The 22,952-nt window shown below is 39.2% G+C and overlaps 3 protein-coding genes, 1 non-coding gene and 1 pseudogene across 4 annotated transcripts; 2 read left to right on the forward strand and 3 right to left on the reverse strand.

Annotated features, from left to right (window-relative positions):
* Window positions 1–296: 296 nt before the first annotated feature.
* Window positions 297–911, reverse strand: LOC147933045 (uncharacterized). The gene has a single exon (XM_087477269.1). The coding sequence runs from the start codon at window positions 909–911 to the stop codon at window positions 297–299; it is 615 nt and encodes a 204-aa protein (XP_087333395.1).
* Window positions 912–962: 51 nt separating this feature from the next.
* Window positions 963–2,126, reverse strand: LOC147933046 (uncharacterized; annotated as a pseudogene).
* A 3,038-nt stretch (window positions 2,127–5,164) lies between these two features.
* Window positions 5,165–5,776, forward strand: LOC109128042 (non-LTR retroelement reverse transcriptase). The gene is given in 1 exon segment (XM_019233717.2): window positions 5,165–5,776. A coding segment is annotated over 1 exon segment (612 nt).
* Window positions 5,777–7,790: 2,014 nt separating this feature from the next.
* On the reverse strand, window positions 7,791–8,274 carry LOC147933047 (secreted RxLR effector protein 161-like). Its single transcript, XM_087477270.1, has 2 exons — window positions 8,013–8,274; window positions 7,791–7,951 (listed from the first exon to the last, which is right to left on the reverse strand). Exons 1-2 carry the CDS (start codon window positions 8,272–8,274, stop codon window positions 7,791–7,793), a joined length of 423 nt encoding a protein of 140 aa, XP_087333396.1.
* Window positions 8,275–19,237: 10,963 nt separating this feature from the next.
* LOC147933048 (small nucleolar RNA R71) lies at window positions 19,238–19,344 on the forward strand. Its single transcript, XR_015576803.1, has one exon. It is a non-coding gene; the product is annotated as a small nucleolar RNA R71 (small nucleolar RNA).
* The last annotated feature ends 3,608 nt before the right edge of the window (window positions 19,345–22,952 follow it).

Raw genomic sequence — 22,952 nt, forward strand, 5'->3', positions numbered from 1 at the left:
CATTAAACAATCTTCAACTTTTGTTTTTTTGTATTAAACACAATTTCGATAATATAGTACATATGTTCACATTGAATGTTATTTTTTCTATACTGTTTTATTGTGTTTGTATCGTATATGAACTCACACTTTTTTTTCTGTCGTATGATTATTCTTTCCCTACTTGCTTGCACTTTTTTATGCGGCCTCTAAATAAACATTAAACTAATTCACATAATTTATTCAATAAATCATTATCCAAAGACTTAAATAGTGAAGTCTTCACGTATTATTGTTTTTCCATATTGTATTTCTTTTTATGTGATGACGGTTTTAACTAACGGTCTAGGTGGTACATGGTCAGATCCTGCAATGGTGAAGAACTCTGTTTCAGAAGCAGGATATGACGCTTTCCAATCGGAGTTGATGAAGACTCTGTCCAGACATGACTGGATTGTTTCCTTCTGTCTCTTACCAACCCAACTAAAAGGGTTCCCCTTAAACTTCAAGTTTTGCATATTACAACATTCAATCATTGTTGTAAAGTTTCTCAGACTGCTAAGGCTTCTCTGTCTTCCCCCTTGTTTTTCTTCTGGTTGTAGGATCTCATTGAAATCACCACACATCATCCAAGGACCATTTCTATTTGTTGATATTCTCTGTAGCTTTTCCCATAGATGATGTCTTTCACTAGGGATTGGGTGACCATAGATGCAAGACAAGTATAAATTAAAAGATTTGTATTTAACATATAGATCTACAAGTCTTACATCTTGAGAAATAACTTGAACATAAACATGATTCTTCCAGAAAACAGCTAAACCACCACTTAAACCTCTAGGAGAGACAATACACATATCACTGAACCCCAAACTGACACCCTTGTCTCTGATATAATTATCTTGTTGTTTTGTTTCAACTAGGAACAACATGTCGAACTGTAAGGCGTTGTCCCATGCCTTGACAGTTCCAAAACCCAACTCTCATGGAACCGGTGGTGGAATAGGCCCCACCGCGGCTCCATCTTGTTCCTCGTCAATGTTTGTCATTCCTGATCCACTTGCTTCACTCGGTCTTGTCTTTCTTTTCCTGGAGAATGCTGTATCCTCTGTATCCGGATCCATTTTCCTCTTGCGTAACTCACTTGCCATGTTCTGAATTGTACCCAATGCACCATCTGCATCATTAACAAAGTTTGGAAAAGGGTTGAGTAATGCTGTCTCACCATTTTCTCCATCACCCTGAGATCCAGAAGAGATGTTGTCAAGAGAATTGTGGTCGGGATCAATGTCAGAGAGCTCTTGTTCATCGGGTGGGATATTATCTGGGTTAACCGCTTGATTTGCTGGCTCTGCGACTTCATTATCCTCTATGGGATTGCCATCGTCATCAACTTCTTGGATATGGACTCCCGGGTTACGGTGATGCTCTGGCATGTCGTCGGCATCATCTTCATCACCATCAGACTCGTTGGGACCACCATTTTGAATCAGACATCTTCCGGAATCGTGGGTCAGTAATCCACAAACTTCGCAAAATCCTCTCAATCTTTCGTAGAAGAAACCCAAGATCGTATTAACACCAGGCGAGAATTGGTAGTTCCGCTGGAAGCGGAGAGGGATATCCACATTCAAGTTGATTTGAACACGGACAAATTGGACCTGGTTTGTTGATGTCTCATTGAAGTTGATGCTTAAAGTTTCTCCCAGGGAATTCGCAATGCTCTCAATGACGCCATGATTCAGATATTGGAGAGGTATACCCCTAATTTGGATCCAGAAGGGAATGAAATTGAGAGACAAGGGGTCCAAATTTGGAGACCAACATTGGATGACGAGCATACGATCAGCAAATGACCACGGGCCCCTTCGTATGACTGTCTCGAGTCACTCTTCTGAAGGGAAGATGAATTGGAAGCGCCTTTGTTCCACTATTCGACCTCTGACAAAGCCAACGAGGCCCCATGAGCGCGGTAGGGCAGAGATGATTTGCCGAAGGTTCTGTTTCCTTGGCATCAAAGGGCGACCCATGAGACAGAACTGGTTTTCGTTCACTGCTTGTTGCACGATTGCTTGTGGTAGGGAAATTGGAGCATCATCAATGCCGAGATCGATGTTCTGGAGGGCACGGCAAATGTTATCACCCATTGGAAATTGTTTGATGTTGAAGAGAGTAGTATAGTACTTGGGAAGATTCAGTGAAACATTTTTGTCTGACAAATACCCAAATCGAACACTTAAATAGATAGCACTCCATCTATGTTCAACTGCTACATCGTGCAAAGTCTCCACACCTTTGCCAGAAGAAACCGCTCGATCGTGGGGTAGAAGAAACTGACCCACTCCGGCGCAAGTAACTGTCTGAATCTTCATCGGAAGATGACAAGAAAATAACCGCTTAATCGCCTTACGAATTGCCTCAGAGCAATTCATTTTTTGTTTATTCTATCAGGTCATTATTATTGTTCAGTTGATGTTGATTCAGAGGATTTTGTCAGAGCTGTTAAAAAAGGATGGTCAACAGGTCAACCTAATACTTATAGAGGAATTCACGACAAACTCCAGTGTTGCAGAAAAGAGTTAGCCAAGTGGAAAAGAAGATCAAAGACAAATTCAGCAGAAAAAATTCAGATCTTAAAGCTTCAACTGGACGCAGCAGAGAGAAGCAATTCAACAACTTTATCAGAAGTCACAAACCTTAGGTCTGAGCTAACTAAGGCGTACAACGAAGAAGAACAATATTGGAAGTTAAAGAGTAGAAATCAATGGATGAACCTGGGAGATCGTAACACAAAATTCTTTTATGCCACCACAAAGATGCGAAAAGCTCGCAACCGTCTTAAATCCATTCTAGATGAGCAAGGTTTAGAGCACTTCAGAGATGATGCTATAGGGAAAGTCGCCGAATCCTACTTCACGAAGCTTTTCACTACGACTCAACACACCAATATGGATGATATAATCTCTGACATTGAGCCCCGAGTAACAGCTGAAATGAATAGAGAACTCCAACTACCAGTTACAGATCAAGAAATTAAAGATGCAGTTTTTTCAATAGGGGCGGATAGAGCTCCCGGGTCTGATGGTTTCACTGCAGCTTTTTATCAGCAATTCTGGGAATTGATCGGTGATGATGTTTGCTCAATGGTACGTCATTTTTTTTGAGTCTGATGAAATGGATCATCGAATTAACCAGACTCAACTCTGTATAATCCCGAAGATCATTGACTCAAAACTACTGTCTGATTATCGTCAGATAAGCCTTTGTACAGTCAGTTACAAGATCATTTCAAAGCTAATGGTTATGTGACTAAAACGATGCCTTGACATGGTTATCTAAGAATCATAGGCAGCATTTGTTCCTGGACGTAGTATATCGGACAATATACTGGTGGCACACGAGCTTCTACATTCTCTTAAATCCAGACGTGACTTCCAGACAGGATATGTAGCTATCAAAACAGACATCAGTAAAGCCTACGACCGTGTTGAATGGAATTTCTTAGAAGCAGTCATGACACAGATGGGATTTGCACCACGATGGGTTAAATGGATAATGGAGTGCGTAACATCAGTTTCTTATGAAGTATTAATCAATGGTTTGCCTTATGGGAAGATAAAACCAAGCAGAGGAATACGCCAAGGTGACCCACTTTCCCCATATCTTTTTCTCCTTTGTGCAGAAGTCTTGAGTAATATGATGCAAAAAGCAGAAAGAGATAGACAGATTCATGGAATACGGTTAGCAAGAGATTGTCCGTCTATATCCCACCTTCTCTTTGCAGATGATTCTCTATTTTTCTGTCGATCATCTAATCAAGAATGTGAGCATATAGCATCAATCTTCAAGAGGTACGAGGAAGCTTCTGGGCAACAAATAAACTATGCAAAATCATCAGTGATTTTTGGATTTAATACTCCAGATTCAAGAAGACAAAGAATTCATCAGATTTTGGGAATTGAGAGAGTTGGTGGTGGAGGGAAATATTTGGGACTTCAGAGCAGTTTGGACGTAAAAAGGTAGAACTGTTTGAGTATATTGTGAAACGAGTAAAAGAAAGAACAGAGGGCTGGAACTACAAACATTTTTCTGCAGTAGGAAAAGAAATTGTTATTAAAACAATAGCTATGGCTCTCCCAGTGTTTTCAATGAACTGCTTTCTCTTACCAATCACCATCTGCAATGAAATCACCAGTGTAGTCTCAAACTTTTGGTGGGGACAGGATAATGGACAAAGAAAGATCCCATGGATTGCTTGGAAAAGAATGACTCTTCCAAAAAAGGAAGGAGGTCTAGGTTTTAAAGATCTTCAAGCCTTCAATAAAGCTTTATTGGCAAAACAGGCTGCGCGACTTCTCAAGAATCCCTACAGTCTTTTGGCTCGTCTCTACAAAGGTTTGTATTATCCGGATACACCTTTTTTACAGACGCAAACAGGACCTACTGCGTCCTATGGCTGGAAATCAGTTCAAGAAGGAAAAAAACTACTGCAACAAGGATTGCAGATTAGAATTGGTAATGGGAATACAACTCGAGTATGGGAAGATCCTTGGCTTCCCACCCTTCCACCAAAACCTGCCAATGGACCAATCCTTGATAGAGACATGATGGTATCAGATCTATGGAAAGAGAATAAGAGAGAATGGGATTCAGTTATCTTTGAAGGAGTTATAAACCCTGAAGATCAACAACTTGCAAAACAATTGTATCTCTCGAAACATGCAGAAGACGACACTTATGACTGGGCCTATACTTATCATCGTCATTACACAGTTCGGTCAGGATATTGGGTTGCTACTCACTCTGAAATACAAGATAATGCCATGATTCAACCACTCCCAGTGCTGTAGACCTCAAGAAAGACATATGGAAACTACCTATTACTCTGAAAATACAACACTTCTTGTGGAGATGTTTGTCTGGAGCCTTAGCAACAACAGTACAACTCAGGACAAGAAATATTCAAGCGGATCCGGTTTGCCAACGTTGCTGTTATGGTAATGAAACTATTAATCATTTGCTTTTTACTTGTCAGTTTGCAGAAGCAGTTTGGCGGTGTATCTTTGCTACGATGGGAAGGACTCTGATATTTACTGAAAATCTAGAGGACAACATCCGAATGTTGATCAATCTCCAACAACAACAACAATCATCTTTCATTATGCGCCATCTTCCCTTCTATCTGATGTGGCGTATTTGGAAATCACGCAATGACTTCATCTTCCGACAAATAAATCGCCATCCGGCCACAGAAGCGCATAAAGGAGAACAAGAAATCAAGGAATGGGTTGAAAACACAAGACTCTAACCAGATAGCAACCAAGCTATGAATCACATCCATAATCCTCCTACAAGAAGATCACCAACTCAACAATGGAATCCTCCACCCGAAGGTTGGTTAAAATGTAATTTTGATAGCGGATATGTCCGAGGAAGACCATATACAGGCACGGGATGGATAATAAGAGACAGTTACGGAAACGTAATACGATCTGGATGTGCGAAACTGCAACAATCATATTCTGCTCTTCAAGCTGAGGCACTAGGATTTCTTAACGCACTACAAGTGATATGGGAACAAGGCTATAGATATGTATGGTTTGAAGGAGACAACCTGGAACTAACAAACTTGATCAACAAGCAACAAGATCATCACAAGCTCGGCCCATTACTGGTTGACATACGTCATTGGATAACACAGCTACCATATTCATCGTTGGGACATGTTACTCGAGAAGCTAATCGACCGGCTGATAAACTTTCCCATTTTGCTACAAAAATGATTCCATTATCATAAACTTTTGATGTAATACCTAGATGGTTATATGACTGTTTGTAAAATACATATTACATCAATAAAGTTAGATGTTAAAAAAAAACGGTCTAGGTGGTAGTTTGGAAGCCTAAATGTAAGATGTTCAGGCAATGTTCTTAAAATACGCTATATATGTTAGACGATGTATGGTAGAATATTGTATAATGTATAGACGTATATATGATCGTTCATGCGTGGTTAAGTTTTTTTTTGTAAAAATGTGTATATATAAAATATTTTCCAAAATATACATATAAATTTACAGAATATTAATAGTAATAATAAAATATAAGTATAAAAATCATGATAAATACTATAAATTAACACTAAAATAATTTTCAAAATGACATATATATTTTTTTTGAACCTTTAAACAATGTCGTACATGCAAATTTACTGTATATATGTTGCATATAAGGACTCTATAGATTTAACCGTATTAAATCATTGTAAGCTATAATATAGTACGATTTTTCACCATACAATGTGTATATGTATCATATTTATAGCGGCCGTACATACCGTAGTTTAGTACATTGCGTTCAGTTGATGTCTGACTGACCATCTAGATTGTAAAAGTTATCTTCTATGTATTGGAATTATGCAGTTTTTCTATCAAACGAATTTCTGCTGTTATAATTTATTTGGAGGGTTAGTATAAGAATATAGACATATACACAAAAATGCAGCAACTAATCGTTAGTGCTCAAAAAACGCTAAGTGGTGACCGAATTGGATGCAGCGCATAATTATTAGGGTTTATCTTTTAAGGTCCATATATACCATAATTTAGAACACTGCATTCAGTTGATGTCTAACTGACCATCGAGACTGTAAAAGTTATCTTCTACATATTGAAATTATGCAGTTACAATTTATTTGGGGGCTTAGTATAAGAATATAGACATATGCACAAAAATGCCGCAACTAATCATTAGTGTTAATAAAAAACACTAAGTGGTGCCTGAACGCCTAACACCTAAAATGCCTAATCAAAGTTTAAATGGATTTAAAAGGATTAAGCATTTACAATATAAAATATTATAATATGATATTGTATATAAAAGTTATACAAAACATCATTTAGAAAAACAAATGTATCAAATTATAAACAAGAGTTAGACAAAAAAAAAATATTTCGTTCATATCAAACAACATGTTAAAATTTATAGCCATATATGTATACGAAGTTAAAACTTACTTACTGTTATGAAACTACTATATAATAGTGTATGAGACAAGAGAAACAAAGATGAATAGAAGACAAAAGAGGAATGTGAATAATGAAGTTTATTATGTTTGTTTCTCTTACTCTCCTACGTACACCACCATTAGGCACTAACATTTCTTCCTATTTATAGTGAAGTAAACAAAACATGAGTCACATACTCATTAGTTTTGGTAATGACAAGTAGAAAGATGTTAATAACAAATGTTAACACTTCAAAGATTATGTAACATTACATGGACAAGTGTAATGCCATGTGTTTGTGATAAAATACTCACATTTGTGTTTCACAATACTCCCCTATGATTATCCATCACCATTGACGAGTTACATACTACCTCATTAAAAACCTTGTCACGGAAAAACCCATTGGGATAAAAACCATGACAAGGGAAAAAGAGTATAGTAACGTAATCTCCCCCTTGAAAAGATATGTATAATCTTTCTTCATAAACCTCGTAGATGACGCATTCTGATACTGTGAATATGCTTTCTGAATGTGGTAGTCGGAAGCGCCTTTGTGAATAGATCTGCTGGATTGTCACATGAGCAGATGTACTGAACATCTACTTCTTTGTTCTTCTTAAGTTCTTGAGTGTAGGAGAAGAATCTTGAAGGAATGTGTTTTGTTCTGTCGGTCTTGATATAACCTTCTTTGATTTGGGCAACACATGCAGAGTTATCTTCGTACGATCTTGTTGGTTCTATTGTCATGTCTATTCCACTTGCTTCTTGTATATGTTTAGTCATAGATCTAAGCCATACAGATTATTTGCATGCTTCATGAAGGGAAATGACTTCTGCGTAATTTGAGGAAGTGGCGACCAATGTTTGTTTCTGTGAGCGCCACAAGATTGCAGTCTCTCCAATTGTGAAAGCATATCCAGTTTGGGATCGAGATTTATGTGGATTTGATAAATATCCTGCATCTGCAAACCAACTAGACCAAACAAATAGTTTCTAGGATAAATAATCCCAAGTCAATCGTACCTTGAAGATAACAGAGAATATGTTTTATCCCATTCAATTGCCTGCGGGTAGGGGATGAGTTGTATCTTGCAAGTAGATTAGTAGAAAATGCAATATCAGGTCTAGTGCAAGTTGCAAGGTACATGAGTCCACCGATAGCACTCATATAAGGTACTTCGGGACCAAGAATTTTCTCGCTATCCTCACAAGGTCTGAATGGATCATTATCAACATTCAGAGATCTATTGACCATTGGAGTACTTACAGGAATCGCTTTGTACATATTAAAGTGCTTTAAGATCTTTTTCGTATAATTTGATTGATGCACAAATATTCCATCTTGGAAATGTTTTGTTTGGAGCCCAAGACAGAATTTAGTCTTTCCAAGATCTTTCATTTCAAACTCTTCTTTCATATGAGTTCTTGCATCATCAATCTCCTTTTGAGTTCCAATTATATTTAGGTTATCAACATATACAACAATGATCACAAATCTCGATGGAGATTTCTTTATAAAGACTCATGGGCATATTTCATTTTTAACATACCCTTTCTTCAATAGGTATTCGTTTAAGCGATTATACCACATGCGCCCAGATTGTTTTAATCCGTAAAGTGATCACTGTAATTTGATCGCACAAATTTCATTAGTATTAGAGTCTAATGCCTTAGGAATCTTAAATCCTTTTGGGATTTTATGTATATATCATTATCCAAAAATCTATATAAATATGCTGTTGATGGCCGAATTATGAGTTTTCCTTGAGAACATGCATCACATGAAAACTCACCATATTGAAATGCCTTTTGATTTTTCAATGGATGACCACTTGAATTTTGCACAATTCTTCGCATCATGACTAAACCAGGATATCCAAGTATTTCATGCAATATCTTAAATGTACTAGTAAACTTAGAGTTTACTGTAACATAAGATGCAAACTTATTTATTTTTGTGCAATACAATCCAGAGGATAATATTGAAAATTCTTCCAATATATGTTATGCAAAGATATTCAATATCATTATTATTCATAGTCTCTATATGATATCCATTTCTTCGGATAACTCTGAAACTTATCAAGTTTCTATGTGACTTAGAGGAATATAATGCATCAATTTCAATTTTCCTTCTCCTTGGCATTGAGAAAGTGGCTTTTCCATAGCCCATAATAATCATTGCATTACCACATATAGTACTCACGCGTCCGTCATAGTCTTTTATTTTGAGAGAGGAGAAGTATTTTTTATTTTAAGTATTGAGTGTGTCGAAGCACTGTCTGCTAGTCACATATCTCCATTCTCAATCTCACAATTTGACATTTTCTCAGATATAAAGTATTTATAAAATATGCATTAATAAAACAACGTAAAACTTACAAAACATTTATTATACAATAAAACCGTTACTAGAAAAGAGTTTTACAAAAACATGAAATCCATATAAAAATATTACAACCATAGCACGACATATTGATCTTATTCGCATGATTTCCCGTTTTCATGATCAATCAGAAAATCTGCAATGTCGAGATGAGCTTCATCATTTAAACCATGGAAGGAAGGTCCAACTTCATCAGAGATGAAGTTGGTCTCAATATCCTTTTCTTTGCCTTCTGGGATGCTTGATACAGATCAGCTAAATGTTTTGGTATACGACATGTTTGATACCAATGTCCTTTCATGCCGCATCTGTAACAGGTACTTTCATCTTGTTTCTTTAAAACGATATTAACATCATTCACTTGAAGTTTTTTGTTCGTTTTTCTAGCATTGAAGTTATTAGGATAGAAACATCTTCCTTTTCCTCGTCCACGACCTCCTCCATGACTGTAACTACGGCCTCGACCGCGTCTGCATCTGCCCTTGTCCTCGTCCTTGACAATTATTATAGCTGGATGTAGCTACATTCACTTCTGAAAATGGAGCTGATCCAGTTGGACGGGTTTGTTGATTTATCATCAAGAGCTCATTATTTTGTTCAGTCGCCATGAAGCGATAAATGGCCAAGGCCAAAGAGCCAAAGCTAATAGAGATTGTTGGAAGGAGTTAGCCAACAAAGAAGGATCATTTAAAACGAAAAATAAGATGGAAGAGGCCCTAATTGCCGAAGAATGGTGTTGTCTAATACAAGGAGAAAGAGGCCTGAGATGCCAATGATAAGGAAGTGGCCAAAGGAGTAGCGCCAAGTTGTTGGGGAATATTGAAGGCCATCAAGGTGATAATCATATATCAAGATGGTGATGCAGCAAAAGCCAAAAGGAGGACGTCTTTGAAAGAAGACCACAAGAGGAGAATAGGGAATGATATATCAAGATAAGCTAAAGGAGGGGAGTAGGTCGTCAAGGAAATAAACGGCCAAAGGACATAATGTTCGTTGAGCATTGAAGAAGAATAAATGACTTAAGTCATCAAGAAGAAGTTGGGAAAGATAGAAAAATTTTGCGAGAAACAAGATGGAGTTGTGGGAGAGCTAATAAGCGAGACGCTATAAGCAACGAACAAGTTTTATCGGAGAATACAAGTCGCAGAGGAGATGACAAAATGAAGAACTTAACTTATGGAGGAGAGGATGAACTAAGGTTAACTACGCATATTGAAGCTTTACCGAAGAAAAATTAAAAGGATCAAGAGATGGAGTTACCAGAATTATAACTTGCAAGAAAATGCCAAGCAAGTTCTTGTACAAGAGATAAAGGATTCAAGAGTTCAAAGGAGGCCGTTGTTAGAGAAGTCTCGTATGAAGCCAAGGCTAAGTACATAGAAGACCTGAAGACAAGGAGCGAAATATGCATATCCGCCTTAATGGTATGCATATTTATCGAGTATGAGAAAACGAGGAGACCAAGGAGGAGTTTCCACGCTGAGGATAAGTTGAGTGATGAAGTTCCAAGAGTGATTAAGAAGTTTGATCAAACCGCAAAGGAGTGAAGCGTTAAATTTAAAGTTATTGAAACAAGTATTTTGTATGTGGGTGATGGTTGAATATGAATGTATGCAATGATGAGATATGAATGGATGGATGGTAAAGTGTTTCAATTCCCCTTATGCTGTTGCAGTATAAGAGGTATCAATCCTAAATGAGTGTTTGTGAACAATTAAGACATGCATATGAGACTAAGTCAAGCCAAATGTAAGGATGTTTGTAACTAACAATCCTATGATTAAAATGCAAAGTGCAGAAAGTAAAACTATAAGAACTAGAAGCTAAATGTAAATGGAACAGAATGATTATGACTAATATGAAGATAGAACAGAAATAGAAACTACAATAATGAACTAATGCAAGACAATAATGAACAAGGTAAAAAGTAAATGCAACTGGAATGCAAATAGAATGAGACAAGAGATAAGACAGGACAACTACAAATCATAAACCAAAGTTCTGGGGATGAACTCGAGCAAGCACTCGATCGAGTGTTGATCAAGTGCAGGGTCGAGCTGGACTAAATGCAAAAACAGAGCAACACAATAAAAACAGAGCAATGCAAATACGAATCAAAGAACAAGCAAGCAACAGGATTAAGACTTTAAAATCAATAACCAAAGAAGGTCCTGAGGAGGGATTCATGGGCTGAACTAACCATTGTGGTTATCTAACTTGGTCAACAAATCTCAAGCAAACTTTGAGCTAATCTCTAGACATATTATTCTAAGACAAGCTTCTTCCACTCTCATGGCAAGAAACAATCAAACCTATGCATCTCTAGACTTGTTCTCACAAAGAAAAGAATCTACACAAGCAGGCATTAAGCAATACATCTCAAACCAAACAAGACCTCTAATCTCTTAGCAAGCCTAATGGTAAGCTCTAGATCTAGCCTTATCTATGCTTCTTAAACATTGGTGTGATGCTAAGATGCTTGAAATCAAACCCTACCCTCTCAGATATAGGATCAGCATTAAGATCATCTAGCCTAGAAGAGATCTACAACAATTAAGCTTGACCAAATCAAACAAACCACAAGATCAATCCAGCCTAACCTATCCTCAAGATCCTAGAGAACTACTCACAAGAACACATGATGAACAAAGTCAAAAACCCAAAAAAATACCAAACTTGCATCATTAGAAAGATGAAACAAAGATCTTCAATATTGGAGAGAGAATCAAACTCGAATTCTCAATATTAAGAAAGTTATGGAACCAACAATATTGAAGAATTTAGCCTTTTCTCCTTAAAAACAAGTACAAGATCTAAAAATAAAAGAAGTGCAAAAGGAATAATTCCCAAAAGGGTAAAAACTAGGTTTAGAGAATATCTAAAAAGCTGGACTCCTTTGGTGGCTGCAGGTACAAGGCTTTATATAGGAGAGGGAGTGGAAGCCCTAAAAATACTAAAAGACAAAATAGTCAACGGCTCGGTCAACTCGACATGTGCTCGGTCGAGTGGCAGGTCGAGCTGGCTTCTCTCGTGCATCCTCCACTCGGTCGAGTCCTCCTCAGCACACGGTCGAGTGTCTAGTCGAGTGTGCGGTCGAGTTGGACTCTGGACCTTTGTTCTTCAGCCTTAACTCTCTTGCTTTCCCTTCATGATTGGCTCACTTCTCCTCAGCATTGCTTCCATGCTCCTTAAGCTCCAAAATCACCTGATTATGCATGAAAAGATGCAAATGCAATGCAACTAAACTCTAATGCATGATTAGTGCTAAAGCTACACAATAATGGCCTAAATGGATAGCAAAAGATGCAAAAGATGTGAATAAACTAAGGGAAAACATGGTAAAATATATGAACATCAACACCCCCAAACTTAGTCTTTGTTTGCCCTCAAGCAAATAAACAAGACATAAGAAGGTAGGTGAGGTTTCAAAGTGGGATCTCAGCTCCTAAAGCTTGCAAATAGACCATCTAGAATCAATGTCCAAGTTACTAATACTATGATGCAAGTTGAATGAGCTGTACTTAAAGACTTTAGACAAGCATATCACAACCTTTACTGATTTGAGCCTTAGATGCCCACATGCATTCAAATCAACCATTTCCTTTAACATTCATTCAAGAACATGAATCAATTCTATGCAATGCTTAAACTCATTTGGCTTGGAGATAAAGGTTTAGAGACAATGATGGTCTCTTTTTAGAGTGGGGCTTGTGAATGTTAAGGTTCTCTCATAAAATAGATTGAGCTTTAGAAGAATGCTAAAGGTAAGAACACTTAGACACATACAAGAAAAAAACCTTGTCTACCCAAAGGTACCCAAAGTGTTTATCCTAGAAATCTAAACCCAAATGATCCTAGTGCTACCCTTTACTTCTTCTTTTCTCTTTCACCCTTTTCTCTTTTGGTTTTCAAGTCTTAGGAGAAGTTTCTTATTTGATCTTTCTAGTGGGATGGGAAATTCTTACTTATTTGCTATGGTTCTCTTTTCTTCTTATTCTTAAGACATACAAGCTTTTTGCATAGACTTTTCTTTTCTTTCTTTTCTTTTCGTTAGCTAGAACCAACTTCAACAATCTTAAACTTCCCATCCTTTCACTAGACCTTTCTTAAACACAATCTCCTCTTAAAGACTCTACCCTTTTTCTTTCTCTTTTTCCTCTTTTCATTTCAAAACAGCCAAGTCCCAAACTCAACAAGTGAACCACCTAATCCTATCTAGTTTGAAAAATGCAACTAGAACTACACAAGGTTTTACTCTTCTCAGTTCAAACCTAACACTTTCTACCAAGCTCAATCCCAAAAATAGGCCTCACACACACAAGAATAAATATGGCTCGAAAGAAGGGTTGGTTTAGGGGTAGGGGAACTGATTCTTAATGAGGAAAACAGCAACTTGGATCAACAAGAGTGGTAAGAAGGAGAAAGATGATCCAAATATGTATATTGTATCCATGAGTTTAAAGCAATGCACACATTGATAATTTAGATTCAATATTAGGTTCTTATAAATAGGAAATTGTGTCAAATCATAACATGCTTCAATATAGACCAAATACAATGCAGGAATTCAAAGCTTGGTTCAACCTTATGCTTCTAACTACTCAACTAGCATCAAAGTACTATTAACTTGGGCATTGATCCTAGTCTAGTGAATAAGCAAGCTAACAAAGAAATACTCATCATAGATCCCTAATGCAAATATTATACAATCCTAAATGAAACATGCTAAACAAGATCCTAATATGCAATGCAAACTACATGAACACTCTTTTTTTATAAAGTTTTTTTCAAAAATTTTTCAAATTTTTAGAGTTTTTCTATGCCTTAGATACTTATGCAAAACTAATATGAGGATGCTAAAAATTTGAAATAAGAACACAAAACACAATGTCAAATGCTATCTCAAACCCTCCCCCAAACTTAAATCACACAGTCCTCTGTGAAAGAAATTTGATTGAGGATTCAAGACTAAGAAAACTAAACAAAGTATGAAATGCAATGATATTTACAAGTGAAGGTGATAGTGGTACCTCAAGGATTGGAGAAGAAATTGTCCACATCCTCTTGCATGCTATCAAAGGTGTAGTTGGGGTCGTCTTGGTGACTTGGAGATGGAGATTGGGGCAGCTCGACGACGGCGATCGACCAGCACTCGGTTGAGTGCGTGTCCGAGTTGAGGGGTCGAGCTGGACCGCGTGTCTCAAAATGTTGAGCCTGCTGCTGGTAGAACTGCTGGTAGAGAGCTGGATCCATGAAGTATTGAGGTGGGATGGGAGGGTAACCTGGATAGCCTGGATAAGCAGTTGGAGGTGGGAAGCCATAGGGTGATCTGGGAAGGTGCTCGGTCGAGTACGTCGGGGGTGCTCGGTCGAGTGGGCGCTCGAGTGACCCGGTCGAGTGCCTTGAAAACTGTTGTTCGCGGGTACTTGAGCTCCTCTTCCTCTGATTTGGCTCATACATTGAAGCCCTAGCTGGTTCCAAAGGATTTGCAACTCTTGAAAGTGCTCTAGTTGAGCTGCTTCTCCTCAAAGGGCTTGATGGTGAAGGTGAAGAATTCCCAGTCTTCAAGTCAGCAACCTCCTTCTATAAGCCCTTGATAGACTTAGCCATGTTGGTCATCTTCCCATGCCACTTGTTCCACTTTTGCAAAAGTGTCAACCTCTTGCTAGTCTCCCTCACTCCTCTACTATCCCTTGGGTTGGGCTCATAATCCTAAAAATAAAACTGCTCCTCCCCATCAGCCACTTGTGCATTCCCAGCTTCCTCAACTCTAGCTTGAACTACTCCATCAAATAAGTGCTCCTCAGCTGGCCAAAAGTCAATGTTGGCTCCTTCTTGAATGGTGGTGAGCTCTTGGTTAGGCAAGATCAATTGTTTCTTTCCAAGTGTAGGAAGCTCAAAATTGAAGATGTGATTTCCTTGATGCATCTCCTCGGCTAGGATGAGAGTAGAGGTGAGGTAGCTTGAGTCAATCCATCTTGGTGAGACCCTTTCTCCTCTAAGTGGGACCTTGGCAGCTTGTAGAATTGGAGTAATGATGCCTCCAATGGTTAGTGCTCCTCTTGATCCTTTGTTCTCCAACTTGCCTACCCAACTTCTCAAATATATCATATGGTCTATGAGCACCATTGCAAGATCAGTCTCTACAGTGCTCCCAAGGATGATGGTCCCATCTCTTGCTTTGAGGATGATCCCATTGAGAGCCATATAAATCATCTTTAGCTCCCCCTCATTGATATTCCCAGTTTCCTTCCTTGCAAAGAAGGTGTTGGCAAGAGCTTTGTGGAAGTACCTTAGGACTGGGCTCCTTATCCTTGAGCTCTTGGAATTGGAGGATGAGTAGAGTTTTTTTGTCCCCAATGGTTTCCCAAACTGAATAGAGCTCCTCTCTTGGTATCATCAAGCTCCTATTGCTCCCAACTTCAAAACCAAACACATTGGCTATCTTTTTCATTGAAAGCTCATGCCTCTTCCCCTTGATTGTGAAGGAAATGTGACCAGCTCCAACCTCAGGATCTTTCCTTGCATATGTATGCAGCTTGACAGTGGCTAGAAACTCACAACTTTCCTCCTTGTAGCCCTCCATGCAAAGCCCCATGAACTTGGTTAAGTTACTTTTCTCAAAAAGAAACTCCACATCTTCATCAATGGCAAGCTTCTCCATGGTTTCCTTGTGAGGATATCTAGTCCCCAAGAACTCCATTTTCATGAAAGCATCATAAAGCTGCCTCTTTGACAACCCACAAGATTCTGCTTCCCCATCATCCTCTAACTCTTCTTCTTCACTTTCTTCCTCACTCTCATTTTCACTCTCCTCTTGCTCAACCTCAACTGTTGGCCTCTTCCCTTTGGCCTTGTGTCTCCTCATAAACTCATTGAGAGTTGGCTCCCTTTCCTCCTCACTTTCAGTCCTCTCAGGATCTTCCTCAACTGATTCTCTCCTTGGACTCGGCATCTGGCTCGACCGGCTGCTCGAACAACCACTTGGTCGAGTGCATGATCGAGTGGGGCATCGAGTTGTCTTTCCAGCTTCTCTCCTTCTTTCAAGGCCAGCATCACGACGTTCCATGGAGCTTGCAGCGGTTTGTTGAGACTTCCTGGTGATCTTTGAAGACATTTTCAAAAAGAACTGAAAGGAATAGACTCAAAGCTCAAAGTTAATAGGTTAGTGACCCAAAAACTTGAAAGAACAAAGCTTGAGCAAAAGATGAACTTGAGAGAGATTTTAAAACTTGAATTTAGTTGTTTTGAGCAAATGAGAGAGTGTGAGAGGTATAGGATCGTGCAAGTCCTATTTAAAGAAGCTAAGGGGACAAGGAGACAAGGGTGGATCGTCCATACCATTCAAATTTGAATTGGGAATCTTTGACTTGCTTTTGGCTGCCACTCGACCCCACACTCGACCAGCACGTAGTCGAGCTCCCTTGACCAAATTTTGAAAATTCAAAATTTTCTTCTTGTTCTTCCCTCCACTTGATCGTTCTATCGATTTGAAGATAAAATGGGCCTTAGTTCCTTTCCAGCTCGGTCGAGTACCTCTCGTGGGCTGGCCGAGTGGGCTTGCGTTTCTCCTTCTCCAAGTCCAAATCTCTCCTTACCCAACTACATTCTCACTAAAAGGCCTGTCCAACACAAACATAAAAGAAAACACATAAAAACTACTAAGAAATTAAACAATATTTACAAAGGATACCTTAGGGACGTCCTCCCTAGTGAGCTTGTTTAGAGTCACTAAGCTTGACTTTGGTTTACTTCTTTGACTTGGTCTAGGTACCAAGGAGGTGATGAAATCCTCCCTGGAACCTCTTGGTCACTGTGAAGTTGATCCTTGATCACCTCACCCTTAGCACACAAACCATACTTCTTCTTGATTTTGAGCCTTGGTCTTGCTTTCCTCAAAGACCTCTTGTTCAGCTTAACTTGGAGATCCTCAACCATAATAGACAGCTCTTGAACTGACCTCTTAAGCTTTTCCACAGAATCTTCTTGAAGAGAGAGCTCAGCCTTTGGAGTTGCCTTATCACTTAAGACCTCTTGACCACCTTTGTCTTTGATAGTAAAAGGCTGATCATCAATGGTAGGAAGGTTGGTTGGGTTATAGATATAGAACTTCATAACTATACCCTCAACAATAGTCAAGGTCACAAGACCTTCCTTGACATCAATGACTGCTCCAACAGTGGCTAAGAATGGCCTCCCAAGGATGATAGAATCTTCAGGTTCCTTGTCCATCTCCAATACCACAAAATCTGTATGAACCCTTGCCTTCCCTATCTTGAGTGGGACATTCTCCAACCTTCCAACTACTTCTCTGTTTGACCCATCAGCTAGGCATACATGGAGGTTGGTGGATTTGAAATCAATTCTCCCAAGCTTTTGAGCTATGGAGTATGGCATCACACTAGTTGAAGCTCCCAAATCACAAAGGCATTGATTGTAGTGGAGGTAACTGATTGTGCAAGGCAGATAGAATGGTCCTGGATCCTTAAGCTTCATTGGGATGATCACTCCTCCAAGGTTCTCAAGATCCTTCTCATCTTGAGCTTGAGCCTTCTTCTTTGACAAATCAAGAAAAAAATCTCTATAGAGAGGATAAGGTTCATACTGTTCCAAGGGAGGTCCTCTCTCCTCTTCTTGGTAAGAAATGATGATCTCTTGAATAGCCATCACTTCCTCTTGTTTCTCAACCACAACCTCTTCCTTCAAAGCTTTCTCATCCTCTTGTTGCTTAGCTAACATCTCCTTTTTCTCAATTATTTCCCTTAATTCCTTGATCCTTTGTGCTTTGAAATGTCCTGGGAATGGTAGAGGTGGTTTGTAAGCAGGAGGAATGTACTTAGCAGGTTTAACAGCTCCTGATCCTTCAGCTCGATCGACCACTCGATCAGGCACTCGGTCGAGTGCTTGCTCGAGTACCTGGTCGAGTGCAATGGCGGATTCAGATTTCTCTACACAAACTTCACTCAAAGCTTCAATAACTGACCAATCCTCCCCATCATGAACATCACTGTCCTCAGTGTCTGGTAATGCTCCCTCTCTTGTTGGTAGAACCCTTCCACTGCGTAGATTGATAGCATGAGCAGATTCTATAGAATTCATAATGGCCTTGCCTTTGGTGTTTGGGGCATTAGCTAGTTGGTTCTCCATAGTTACAATCCTGGAAGTAAGTGTGTCAAACTTGGCATTGAGGTCACTATAAACATCTGATATTCTCCTGTTCAACTCAGCAAATCTGTTTGCTGCCTCAATCTTTCCTTGTGTTTGCCCAATCAACAACTGTTGCATCATAGCTCTTAGGTCTTGTTCTTGGCCTTGGTTAGTCTGAAACCCTGGTGGGGGACACAACTGAGGCTGGAACACTTGATGTTGTTGTTTGGGGACATAGTTTTGTTGCTGTTGAGGTTGTTGAGGTGGGTAGACTTGGTCTTGAGGGTTGGCTACATTGGTACTCCTATAAGAGAGATTGTTGTTCTTGAAACCTCCTTGGTTGTAGCCTTTGAAGCCACCCTGGTTTTGCATGTAGCACAACTCAGCAAATTCAGTCTCTCCCTCTTGAACTGGAACCTCTTCTTCACCAATGAAGTGAATAGACTTTTGTTGGCTAAGAAGGATCTTGTCAAGCTTCTCATTGACCATCTTCAAGTCCTTCTTGTACTTGTCCTCTTGTTCAGTTGATGATGACCTTATGGTTCTGTCATAGTCCTCATTATAGTTGCCATCTGACTGAGCAAGATTCTCAACTAACTCCCAGCCTTCTTCCACATTCTTGTTGAGGAAGTTGCCATTAGAAGCTGTGTCAAGAAGCATCCTGATCTTGGGAAGCACTCCTCTATACAATGTACTCAAGAGTGACTCATTGCTGAAGCTATGATGAGGACATTGAGTCTGAAATCCTTTGAACCTCTCCCAAGCTTCACAAAAGCTTTCATTGTTTCTTTGAACAAACCCAGAAATTTCATTCATCAATATAGCAGTCCTTGCATTTGAGAAATTTTTTGCCAAGAAAGCCTTCTTGCAAGCATCCCATGTGGTTATTGCTCCAGTAGGAAGAGTCTTCTCCCAAAGGTGTGCCTTATCTCCAAGGGAGAATGGGAAGAGCCTCAACTTGAATCCATCTTCACTCACTCCATTGATCTTTGTAAGACCACAGATTCTGTCAAACTGAGCAAGATGATCTAGTGGATCCTCCATTGGCAACCCATGGAACTTGTTGGCTTGAATCATGGAGATCAATCCACTTTTGATCTCAAAGTTGTTGTTTGGCACTGTTGGAGGCACAATACCAGCCCTTTGGTTGTGGGTGTTGGGTGCATCTCCAGCACCAATGTGCCTAGGTCTCTGCTCATGGTTAGCTTGTTGCTCCATGATCACTTGATCCTCTTGCTGAACTTGAATCACCCTTCTTCTCTGATTTCTCCAACCCTTTTGCAATCTATGGATGTTGTCAATAGGCCTTTGAAGATTGTCTTTCCCCTTAGACCTTGTGTGCATCAACAACCGCGAGTACAGACTCGAACAGGTTCACAATTGAGCTCAGGCTCGTATGGGTGGTTGAATCAACTGGGAAGTGGTGTCCAAATGTACACGGCTTCTGACTCGATCAAGTGCTCGATCACTGCTCGGTCGAGTGGTGGTCGAGTGGTTGGTCGAGTGGGTACCTGAAACTCAAGACAACCCAACAACAGAAGATTCAAGTCCAGCAACTTCACAAGTGTATAAACAAACTTAATCTTAGACTAATATGGATCCTAAATGTCACAAAACCACACTCAAATGGGCAACGGCGCCAAATTGAAACAAGTATTTTGTATGTGGGTGATGGTTGAATATGAATGTATGCAATGATGAGATATGAATGGATGGATGATAATGTGTTTCAATTCCCCTTATGCTGTTGCAGTATAAGAGGTATCAATCCTAAATGAGTGTTTGTGAACAATTAAGACATGCATATGAGACTAAGTCAAGCCAAATGTAAGGATGTTTGTCACTAACAATCCTATGATTAAAATGCAAAGTGCAGAAAGTAAAACTATAAGAACTAGAAGCTAAATGTAAATGGAACAGAATGATTATGACTAATATGAAGCTAGAACAGAAATAGAAACTACAATAATGAACTAATGCAAGACAATAATGAACAAGGTAAAAAGTAAATGCAACTCGAATGCAAATAGAATGAGACAAGAGATAAGACAGGACAACTACAAATCATAAACCAAAGTTCTGGGGATGAACTCGAGCAAGCACTCGATCGAGTGTTGATTAAGTGCAGGGTCGAGCTGGACTAAAGGCAAAAACAGAGCAACACAATAAAAACAGAGCAATGCAAATACGAATCAAACAACAAGCAAGCAACAAGATTAAGACTTTAAAATCAATAAACAAAGAAGGTCCTGAGGAGGGATTCATGGGCTGAACTAACCATTGTGGTTATCTAACTTGGTCAACAAATCTCAAGCAAACTTTGAGCTAATCTCTAGAAATATTATTCTAAGACAAGCTTCTTCCACTCTCATGGAAAGAAACAATCAAACCTATGCATCTCTAGACTTGTTCTCACAAAGAAAAGAATCTACACAAGCAGGCATTAAGCAATACATCTCAAACCAAACAAGACCTCTAATCTCTTAGCAAGCCTAATGGTAAGCTCTAGATCTAGCCTTATCTATGCTTCTTAAACATTGGTGTGATGCTAAGATGCTTGAAATCAAACTTTACCCTCTCAGATATAGGATCAACATTAAGATCATCTAGCCTAGAAGAGATCTACAACGATCAAGCTTGACCAAATCAAACAAACCACAAGATCAATCCAGCCTAACCCATCCTCAAGATCCTAGAGAACTACTCACAAGAACACATGATGAACAAAGTCAAAAACCCAAAAAAATACCAAACTTGCATCATTAGAAAGATGAAACAAAGATCTTCAATATTGGAGAGAGAATCAAACTCGAATTCTCAATATTAAGAAAGTTATGGAACCAACAATATTGAAGAATTTAGCCTTTTCTCCTTAAAAACAAGTACAAGATCTAAAAATAAAAGAAGTGCAAAAGGAATTATTCCCAAAAGGGTAAAAACTAGCTTTAGAGAATATCTAAAAAGCTGGACTCCTTTGGTGGCTGCAGGTACAATGCTTTATATAGGAGAGGGAGTGGAAGCCCTAAAAATACTAAAAGACAAAATAGTCAACGGCTCGGTCAACTCGACCTGTGCTCGGTCGAGTGGCAGGTCGTGCTGGCTTCTCTCGTGCATCCTCCACTCGGTCGAGTCCTCCTCAGCACACGGTCGAGTGTCTGGTCGAGTGTGCAGTCAAGTTGGACTCTGGACCTTGGTTCTTCAGCCTTAACTCTCTTGCTTTCCCTTCATAATTGGCTCACTTCTCCTCAGCATTGCTTCCATGCTCCTTAAGCTCCAAAATCACTTGATTATGCATGAAAAGATGCAAATGTAATGCAACTAAACTCTAATGCATGATTAGTGCTAAAGCTACACAATAATGGCCTAAATGGATAGCAAAAGATGCAAAAGATGTAAATAAACTAAGGGAAAACATGGTAAAATATATGAACATCAGTTATTCTTGGGAGAAAAGAGGAGAAGAACGTGAAATGGAGAATGATCAAAGTCGAGCCCTCAAAAAGGTGAAAAAGACAACGATTCGTAAGGCGAAGTTGTGAGACTAATGGAGGATCAGGCGTAATCCCAAAGAAAGACTAAGCTAAGTCTAAGCAAGTGAATGGAGACAGGGGGTGTAATCCCAAGAAGTCTAAAGTCAAGTCCATGCAAGTGAATGGTGGAGAAGTTATTGGAAAAACAAAAATACCAAGGAGGATATTCGGTGAAGAAGTGGGTTATTGGAAGAAGTGACCAAGAATAAGTGAAGCGGCCAAGCGTTTGTTGTCAAGTTCAGGAAGCCATCAGCGGTCTGTCAACCCCGGCCAGTCCAAGATCGAGAAGAGGTGTGAAGTGCAAGTAAGGTAGAGAAAGTTAAACCTTAGGAATAGAAATTTACCCAAGCCTTCTTGACCTTAAGGGTTCCATGTGAGGTACGTATGGGTTCTATCTATTCTATTTAGTGCTTGCATGATTGAGTGAATATTGCGTGATGGTGTGTTTGCATGCCTGTCTTTTGCTTGATTGCATTTATTTATATATCATGCATGCATTTATAGTTGTGTGACAAACATGGAATGTCAAATAGTATTGCACTCCTAGCTTTGCTTGTTGTTTGAGAACCTTCGCCGTTGGAATAGTCAGAAAGCTTAAGCCATTCCCCGAAGCCAGTCCCTCTCAGCCTATTAGTTGGTGATGTTTGAGAAGTGTCCAGTTCAGAGGATCAATGTCACGGAGAAGTCAGTTGGGAAGACGCCTTAAGTCTTGGTACAATAAGGAAGGAACCTTAGTACCCAAAGACAATTGAAGAAGCCATACGTCTTAGTGCATTAAGGAGGGACCTTAGTACCCAAACAAAATGGAAGAATTGAAGATAAGTCGAAAATGTTGGAGATGAAGAAGTTCTCCTTATCACCGCGCCCAATGGTCGATATTAATAAAAAGGATTGCGAAAG

Source organism: Camelina sativa, chromosome 12 (assembly GCF_030686135.1).
Source record: "Camelina sativa cultivar CO46 ecotype springtype chromosome 12, ASM3068613v1".
Lineage (NCBI taxonomy): Eukaryota > Viridiplantae > Streptophyta > Magnoliopsida > Brassicales > Brassicaceae > Camelina > Camelina sativa.

Bases quoted from the DNA above. Each gene is read 5' to 3' on its own strand.
- LOC147933045 (XM_087477269.1), bottom strand. From the start codon at position 911: ATGTTGTTCCTAGTTGAAACAAAACAACAAGATAATTATATCAGAGAC.
- LOC147933047 (XM_087477270.1), bottom strand. From the start codon at position 8,274: ATGTACAAAGCGATTCCTGTAAGTACTCCAATGGTCAATAGATCTCTG. The intron at 7,952-8,012 runs GTACGATTGACT...GTTGGTTTGCAG, and splicing joins TATTCTCTGTTATCTTCAAG to ATGCAGGATATTTATCAAAT.